The following is an 8427-nucleotide window of genomic DNA, read 5'->3' as shown; positions in this document are numbered from 1 at the left end:
ATGGACCAGGTGGACCACTGGGTCGTGAGCGTCCCTCTGGTGGACGAGCCTGAGGCGGACGTGTACAGCGAGTACAACGCGGCTTACGACCCGGACGACCCGTGGGCGGCGCGGAGGGCCGGACTCGCTGACCACTGGAACGGCATGCCGAGCCCGAACCTCACCGACTTCGTGAGTAGTTTCCCATCCATGCCCTTACTTGGTGATGTTGTTTTGATTTACTTGCGTGGATAGATGCTTCAGAACATTTAACAAATATGTGATACGAAATTCCACTCCTTCGTGGTGCCTTCGAGTTACTTAGCCAGAACATAGCGAGACTATAGTGACTTTTTTCTTTTCAGGAGGTACTAGAAGAGGCGAGTTCTCGACAGGTCACCATGACTGCTGCCGTGTTCAAGAAGAAGGCCCCCGCGGCCGTCGCGGGATTTCGCTTCCCGCAAGGGACGCTCCAGTTTTTCTTTGAAAGGATCGTCGGAACTCTTGACGTAAGTGGTAATACGGGGTGTTCCGGGTGTTCCATAGGCCCCGTCCTTTTAATTTGGTTACTGTACCGCATTCAGATGAGTAGGCGCGGGTTGCCTGCTTGCGGTACAAGTACAACTCCCCCCGAAACAGTATGTGGCCGCAGAAAATAGAAAGATAAATATGCAAAGTTATCGGAATTGCGGCATGGAGACTTTGCGTATAAAAAATGGAACTGTACGATATCCCCCATCTGACGCTGACAGTGTCCCGGAACCACGGAGCGTTGCGGCGACACGTGCGCCTCCGAGGAGCTGGACTGCTTCCTGGTCGACGAGCACGGCGTCGTGGTCGCGGACGAGACGGGCCTTCAGGCCGGACGCCGGCTGTCCGTCGTCAACGAGGACCTCATGGTGCGCCTCGAGGCGGCCAAAGTGTTCCAGCGCGTCACCGTGTCCGACTACCAGGGCGTGTGTCGCCGCGCAGCCAAGTCGGCCGCCAGGTCAACCTCAGCTGTAAGTAGTACACAGTTGTTCGTCTTTCAACAGGCCCAGTTCAGCGTGACCACGTAGTGGCCACAAATATATTACTCCCACACCGAACGTGTCAAGGTGTCCTACACCCACACTGAACGTTGTCTGAGTTGGCGGCTTTACTAGCGCCTGCGACGCGCTGGGTAGGCCAACCCGCCAAGCAGCTGTGTTGGGCTGGCGGCCCGCTCTGAGTGCCCACAGGGGTTCTGGCTCGGGCAAGCAGGGAAGGGACTGCTTTGCGTAACCTCTGTAAACGCACGCCGCTGTGTCGCCAGGCCCGGGCTCTGCTGCCGCCCGCGAGACCCCACTGGTTGGGGGCGGGGGCCGTCCTGGCCGCCCTCTGGTGGCGACAGCAGCAGCTGCAGCAGCATGCCCTGGGCTTCAGCCTCGCTCCGGCCGCCGCCTGGCTCCTCGGCGCGCAGGGGGTCGCGGGCATCAAGCTCAACGGTGCGTTCCACGAGCCACTACAGGTGCAGCTACTCGCGTACTCGTACTGTGCGCGGACCTATTATCCGTCGTTGTGTGTGCAGACGCAACCACCACTCCGGACCTCCTGGAAGCCCTGAAGCCTCTGCGGGTCAACAAGACCACCCTCCAGCTGTGTAGCGTGAAGGTGGACCTGCACCGCCTCGGCCCCGGCCTGCGCCACCGTCAGTCGTCGCCCCTCAGCTGCGAGAAGAGGTGATGCGCTGTTGATGGTTCACTTTTTTCGGAGGGGGGGGGGGTGAAACGATTTCTAATCTGCTGTGGCATCTTCCACGACGCAGGTCGTTCGCCGCGGCCGCCGTCCCCGGCACCAACTTGGTGCTGTTGACGGCGCTCAACAACTGCCCCCAGCTGGAACAACTCGAGCCGTTCGCGACAGAGCCCTGGGAGGCCACGTCGCGCAAGGGAGAGCCCGTGTTCAGGAAGCAGGGTTTGCTGTGGCCCCGCCGCCGGCCCCCCACGGCCTGCTACCGCGAGCACGTCGGCGAGCGCAACATCACCCAGTGCGGAGGCGCGCACCGGGACCGCGCGCTGCACCTCGCCGTCCTGGCAGCCCTGGCCGCGCTCCCGCTGCTCGCGGCGTCGGCCTGAGCGCGCGACCCGTTGCCTTTAAGACTGATGGAAAGGTCACAACGGTTTAGTTGGAAGGCCCCCTAACTAGATCTCGTGCTGAGCACAATTCCGAGCACGTTGTGATCACAACAACTGGCGTTATTGGGTAGGCATGGGTGGACTCAATGGTAGACTAGACAGTTGAGTGTTGGCAGTGCATATACTATAGCCAACTATAAGACATCAACTACCCCCACTCTACCAATGAGGATGTCTGACGTTGTCGCCTCGGGCTACAGACCACTCATAGCGCTTGCAACGCGTGGGGTAGGCCATCCCGCCAAACATCTGTGTAGAGCCAGTGGCCCGCTCTGTGAGCGTCTCGGGCTACACACTTACACTTACATCTCAATTAAAACTAGCGTTCTAAAACTAGTCAATTTCAACATTTCTTCACTTTGATTTCTTTCTTTCTTTATTTATTTATTCATTTGTTGTTGTAATTTAATGATTGAAGTATGTTTTCTCTTTGTAAGTACCTATAATGTAAATAAATTTGAAGGGTTTTAAAGGCAGTGCTTATTTTCACGAACGACATTCCAATGAGCAGAGCTATGAATGCTCACTCTGAGGAAAAATAACAACGCCAGTGAGCTGTCACGCGGGAGAAGGAGTGTTACTGTTGTCGCGGGTACACTGTAATTCGGGGTGTCTCAAATGTATACGCCAAAAGGCGTTTGCTACAGGATCCCGAGCGACATTTGGCGTATACTTTTGAGACGCCTTTTGGCGTATAGATTCTAGACACCTTTGCCCATACCATTCCCACAGCACAGCAGAGGCCCTTTGATACATACACCCTGAAAGGCGCTCACATCCTGTACACCCTTGCATCTGCATGCACGGGCAGCCTGGGCTGTGCTGTGGGAATGGTATGGGAAAAGATGTCTAGAATCTATACGCCAAAAGGCGTCTCAAAAGTATACGCCAAATGTCGCTCGGGATCCTGTAGCAAACGCCTTTTGGCGTATACATTTGAGACACCCCAAAATTACAGTGTAGGGGGTAGATCGGCTCGGTCTGGTCGGTCTGGTCGCGGAAGCGCGGGGCCCGAGGGGCGCCAGCGTGGCGGCGCGGCGGTCCAGTTGGCGCCGGGGTGGCGCCGGAGGCAGGGTCGATAGGGCTGCGCCGGTCCCAGCGGGTGGGGACCACGATCGCCCCGAGGCCCCCGCCTCTTGCCGCACCGATCCTCGCGTCACTCGCCGACTCATCGCGACGCATCGCGGACCAGGACGGGGATGCTGCAATGGCGCGCGCCGTTGGCGTGGCTGTCTGCAACGTCGTCGTCCTCACCCTCGCCGTGGCCCTGGCTGCCAAGCAGCCCAAGCACCCGGCACACGCGGACCAGCACGCTGTGTAAGTGTGGGCTTGAGGGGGGCAAAATGGCTGAACATGTATACTTCTATAACCGTGTTTTACATTTTTTTCGGGCAGCGTGCAGGCCTGGGCGGAGAAGTTGGGGAAGGAGCTGGGGGAGTTCGCAAGCTCGGTGACGCGGATCAGGCACCTTCATGACGTAAGTAATAGGCCTCAGATTCTATTAAACAACATACCTTCCAACGCTAACCTTTCACCTCTGTGACCATCAGACTTTCAAGAAGGCGACGGTTTCGGTGCGCAACGCGACGGCGCTGCTCGACGGGGTCGTCAGGAACGTGCAGGACCTGATGCAGATCCGGGTGGAGCAGGTGCACGACATTCGCAGAGCTGCCGAGGAAATAGGGCGTATCCCACCCCGCGAAATGCCCATCGAAGTGCGCGATCGAAGGTTCCGGACGTACCTGGGCGTCAAGGATTACGAGACCACACAGGCTCCTCCGCCGCCGGCACCGCCAAAGGAGACCAAGAAGAGCATCGTTCAGCGCTATAACGAATGGCGCTCGGGGACCACCATGCAGCCCCCCACTACTACCGCAGTGCCCACCCTACCACCCACCACCCTCAAGCCCTGGCTCGTGCACGACGAATATTTCCCCGGAGGTAGTCTCGTCAACGAATCGCTTAGCGCAGTTCACGTCCCTGTCGACGTCAACGATGGCAGTAAGTCAACCGCTTTCTTCTATGGTGGTTCAGAGACGAGTCATTGCTGAGTTACGTGATTTTCATTTTCAGCCTTACCGATGGAAAAGGACGAACCCGAGGAGGACCTCGACCAGTACACGAACTCGACTGGCGCCGACGTGCTGCGGGTCATCAAGATTACTAGGAGGCTGGATGACGTCTTCGTCAGCAACAAGGAGAGAGACAGGACCACCTCCTGGCAGTTCTTCGCCCACTACTCCGGCGTCATGCGCCAATACCCAGGTCCGTTCACACCCGTACCCATTCAGTTTCTAGTGGTAGGACTGGCCCGGACTGTATTGCTTTCGCTACCACAGCCTCCAAGTGGGACACGCTTTACCAGAACGACTACTTCGACGCGCGGCTCCGGCCGTGGTACATGGGCGCGGCCCGGAGCCCCAAGGACGTCATCATCCTCATGGACAACTCGGCCTCCATCAGCATGACCGAGCCGTCGCTGCTCACCAACCTGATAGCACACATGATCTTGGACACGCTCGGCCCAGACGACTTCGTGAGCGTGCTGCTGTTCAACCAGACGGTGTACCCACTCGTGCCCGGCCTCGACCACTCGCTCATCCCGGTGAGTATGATTCTCGAACTTTGTAACAGGTGAACATGTGACACAAATTTATTAATCATCAATCCTCCTCCAGGCAACCTCGGCGTACGTGCGTGAACTTCAGTTTGCATTGGAAGCCTCCAAACTGCCTGGCTCCAAACTACCCCCAAAGGGAAACGTCTGCCTGCCCAAGGCTCTGAATACATCATTTCAACTCTTGGAAAAGGTGCGTTGCAGACCGTGGACAGGCTAAAAGCACTACCCATCTTCACCTTTCAACAACTACTATCTGTTGTTTCCAGTACCGGCGCCAGTCATTGGGTGCGGCGTGCAACCAGGCGATCATGCTGGTGACGGACATCGTGCCGGACTTTGATGATGCATGGGAGGCAAGTTAATCTGCTTAATAGTGCATTGCTCTTCGAGGAGCAATTTTTTTGTGGAATGCTATTATCAAGGTTGCAACCTGAATTTCCAATTCAGCTCTAATAGAACTCAAGGGCAAAGATAGCGCATTTGCGAGGAAAATTAAAAACAAAACAACTTTGCTTAAATAAATTCTCCTAATTTGCGCTTAAAAATGAAGAAATTGTAGGAAGAATACACTGACTGAATTGAACTTGCCAGGGCTGCAACAAGGAGGACCGACCCAAGGTGTACAAGCGATTCGAGATCGACAACTCGGGGCGCGCCCGCGTCTTCACCTTCGTTATCAAGGAGCCGGTACAAGGAGAGGAGTGGGAGGCGCAGAAGCTGGCGTGCGCTAACATGGGTGAGTCGGCGAGGGGGTCAACGGCTGCACGAGGCTCTGCCGCACTTGCACCGGGCTCTGATCAGGAACCACTCCAATGACAGGGTGGCACACGATGATCTGGAAGTCGGGCGCGCGCGCCACGCTGCAGTACCTGCCCGTCATGTCGCGGCCGCTGGTGCTGGCGGGCATGCACCCGGTGCACTGGACGCACATGTACGCCGACGTGACAGTGCCGGGCATCTCGGACCAGCTCTGGATCGAACTGCAGCACGACGAGCAGGTGCGCAGGCTGCAGCCCTTCTGCATCTACCACTACGCGCTGCACCCGCACAAGAAGTCTCACTACGCCCACAAACCACCGGTGAGTAGCGCAGCGTCCAGCACGAATTATCACCGCCCGGTTGTACTTCACTGATTTTATTCTACACCTTTTGTGAACTGAACTAACTGCAGTGTCCTTCTGCTTTTCCGCTTCGTATAGATCGTCGACAAGGAGCTCGGCAAGCAGGAGGAGTTCGTCATAACCGTGTCCGTGCCGGTCCGGAACCTCAGCAGGGAAGGGGTGAGTGGCAACCATGCTCCCCCGTGGTCCAATACAATTAGAGATCATCAAAAAAGTACGTTCTTCATTCGACGTTACAAAACTGCCAAGTTTCGCCTATGCAAGCTCGCATAGCGCCTGGTAGGTATGCAGCATCTTGCCAGCAGTGCATGTGTGTATTGCGGGATGGCCTACCCTGAGTCTCGCAGGCGCCGAGCTTCTGTGATTTGCCATTAATGAATCTGAGGAAAACGGACGTACTTTCTGGACGAACCCTGAGTTAAATTGTCCTAGCTCTGTACAGCGAAACGACGCCGTTCTTTTCGGCTACACGATGCAGACAACTTTTAAGGCTAAACCAGCAAAACTTTTCCTTGTGCAGCACTGTTATAAATAGTATGGAATCAAATGAGTCAACATTTCTGGCGACACTTTTGAAGGCGACTTCTCTTAATTGTCGCTTTCAGTAAGGCGAGAACTGAGATGTTGTCTGAAACAAGGAATCACATATGCCGCCAACTAAATCTACAAAATTTATATTTAAATAAGTAATATAAACTCCTTGCAATCATTTATGTTTTCTATTAATAAAAACCTATTTTTTTTCTTATTGTTAAATACAAGAGTAATCCATTTGTATTTATACCAAATTTATCCGTTGAGTTTAGTTGAGTTGCAGCCACTTAATTAATTGGTTCGAAATGTGTAACCTTCTTTGGTGACAAGTTCGATAGTTGCCCTGAAAGCTCACATGTATTTTTTTGATTGGTAAGATATAAACTTGTCCCAACATGTGTCACCTTTCAATTTACAAAAAATTCCACTGTGGCCATCCAAACTATTTTCTGTTTAATATTTTGAAACTGTTTTACAAAGAGACACTAAACATGCAGACGCAAAACGGCGACATCCTCGGCGTGGCCGGCATAGACGTCCCAATCTCCCAGATCAAACGGCTGATCCCGCAGCACAAGGTGGGCGTCAACGGGTACATCTTCATGGTCACCAACAACGGACTGGTGGTGTTCCACCCGGGGATGCGCCCGATGGTTCGTAGCAAAAATTACTTCAACTGAACTTATTAAAGAGCTTTGCTTTCTTTCTATTCATTTGCCTGGTTTCTTTCCACCGCCATTAGTTCAACGGCATCCTTAAACCTGGCTACAACAGTGTCGACATGACCGAGCTGGAACAGGAGGACGTGCCCTTTCTCAGAAACATGAGCAAGTCCATGAAAGAGGTCGGCACCGGACGCAGGACATTTGTTTAAATTTGAAATATTAAAAATTGCAGGCAACTGTTTCTATGATAAACTGATGCCCACTTATCCTTTACAGTTGCGCGAACTTATCGTGAACCAAACAACGGGGTCGGTAGTCCTGTCTATCAGGCAGGTCTATGACAACTGGGTAAGGCTTGAGGACGCCAACTTGCTCGCCGGCATGCCAAAGTTGTACATGATGGTGATGTTGTCCGCAGCACCGAGTGTCCCGGTGGAACCGCCGCTACCACTTCCAGGGCGTGCCGGACACGCCGTACAGCATGGTGATGGCCGTCCCGGAGGACTACGGCGCATTCCGCGTCGAATCGGGCGGCACAGCAGGTAGGTGCGAGGGAGGGTGCCGGTGCCGGGGTGCTCGGCGGCGTGCTCAAGTGACTGTCTCTGCTCGCAGACAAGCTGCCGGGCATGCTGGCGGCGGAGCGCAACTGGGCGGTGCACCCCGACTGGTCGTACTGCGCGTGCTGCGGGGTGCCGGGGCGCCAGGGGCTACACAACCGCACCGTGTTCGCGCGCGGCCTGCAGCAGGGCCGAGGCAGGTGCGCGCGCTGCGAGGGCGCGGTGGGTGGCGCCTGTGCCGACTCCAGTCTGGGCGCCGCGCTGGCGCAGGACGTGGAGTGGACCAAGCCGTGGTTCGCACAGGTCAGCAGGGACGCTACCGTCGACAAGAGGTAGGAAACCAAGAGTGCGTGGTTTGATATCTCGCCGCACATCTCGACTTTACACAACTTGCCTTACAGGTGGCAACTAGGCAACGTCTCCATCGCCTTCATGGCGACGCACAGCGGGCTGACGCGCTGGGTCACCATGTCCAAGAACACCGTGGTGCGCGACGACATGTGAGTCCGCGATGCGAGTCGCTGGCTGACATGGCTGACACTACTACTAGTGCTCCTCTCACGACGCACGATGGCTCTCTGTTTGCAGCGACCAGCATGTGCGCCGAATGGAAGCGTCGCGCGGCCCGGACGAGGTCTGGTACCGGCGGGCCGTCGAGTCCGCCGCGGCAGCTGCCTCCGTGCACCAGCCAGCGTACCAGATGGACCAGGTGGACCACTGGGTCGTGAGCGTCCCTCTGGTGGACGAGCCTGAGGCGGACGTGTACAGCGAGTACAACGCGGCTTACGACCCGGA

The 8427-nt window shown here is 55.7% G+C and overlaps 2 protein-coding genes across 2 annotated transcripts; both read left to right on the top strand.

Annotated features, from left to right (window-relative positions):
- Window positions 1-2597, top strand: LOC127751901 (voltage-dependent calcium channel subunit alpha-2/delta-3-like). Its single transcript, XM_052276166.1, has 6 exons — window positions 1-171; window positions 345-488; window positions 732-980; window positions 1274-1445; window positions 1529-1679; window positions 1766-2597. The coding sequence occupies exons 1-6, from the start codon at window positions 1-3 to the stop codon at window positions 2073-2075; spliced, it is 1197 nt and encodes a 398-aa protein (XP_052132126.1). The 3' UTR covers window positions 2076-2597.
- Window positions 2598-3342: 745 nt separating this feature from the next.
- LOC113209076 (voltage-dependent calcium channel subunit alpha-2/delta-4-like) lies at window positions 3343-8403 on the top strand (the record flags this gene model as incomplete). Its single annotated transcript, XM_052276165.1, has 17 exons — window positions 3343-3452; window positions 3531-3612; window positions 3686-4136; window positions 4209-4400; window positions 4475-4740; window positions 4814-4945; window positions 5022-5108; window positions 5347-5491; window positions 5575-5834; window positions 5955-6090; window positions 6891-7063; window positions 7153-7254; window positions 7352-7423; window positions 7494-7617; window positions 7688-7964; window positions 8034-8132; window positions 8221-8403. Coding segments are annotated over exons 1-17 (2891 nt in total), but the record flags the coding sequence as incomplete, so codon positions are not given.
- Window positions 8404-8427: the final 24 nt, after the last annotated feature.

The sequence above is a fragment of the Frankliniella occidentalis genome, unplaced genomic scaffold, assembly GCF_000697945.3.
Source record: "Frankliniella occidentalis isolate FOCC.00 unplaced genomic scaffold, Focc_3.1 Scaffold1954, whole genome shotgun sequence".
In the NCBI taxonomy this organism is placed as follows: Eukaryota; Metazoa; Arthropoda; class Insecta; order Thysanoptera; family Thripidae; genus Frankliniella; species Frankliniella occidentalis.
Note: the sequence above shows the minus strand (reverse complement) of the source record. Positions and strands in the feature narration are given on the sequence as shown.

Excerpts from the sequence above, each read along its gene's own strand:
- LOC127751901 (XM_052276166.1), top strand. The coding sequence starts at position 1 with ATGGACCAGGTGGACCACTGGGTCGTGAGCGTCCCTCTGGTGGACGAG. Across the intron at positions 172-344 it reads GCCCGAACCTCACCGACTTC|GAGGTACTAGAAGAGGCGAG; the intron begins GTGAGTAGTTTC and ends TTTTCTTTTCAG. Across the intron at positions 1,446-1,528 it reads CGCGGGCATCAAGCTCAACG|ACGCAACCACCACTCCGGAC; the intron begins GTGCGTTCCACG and ends TTGTGTGTGCAG.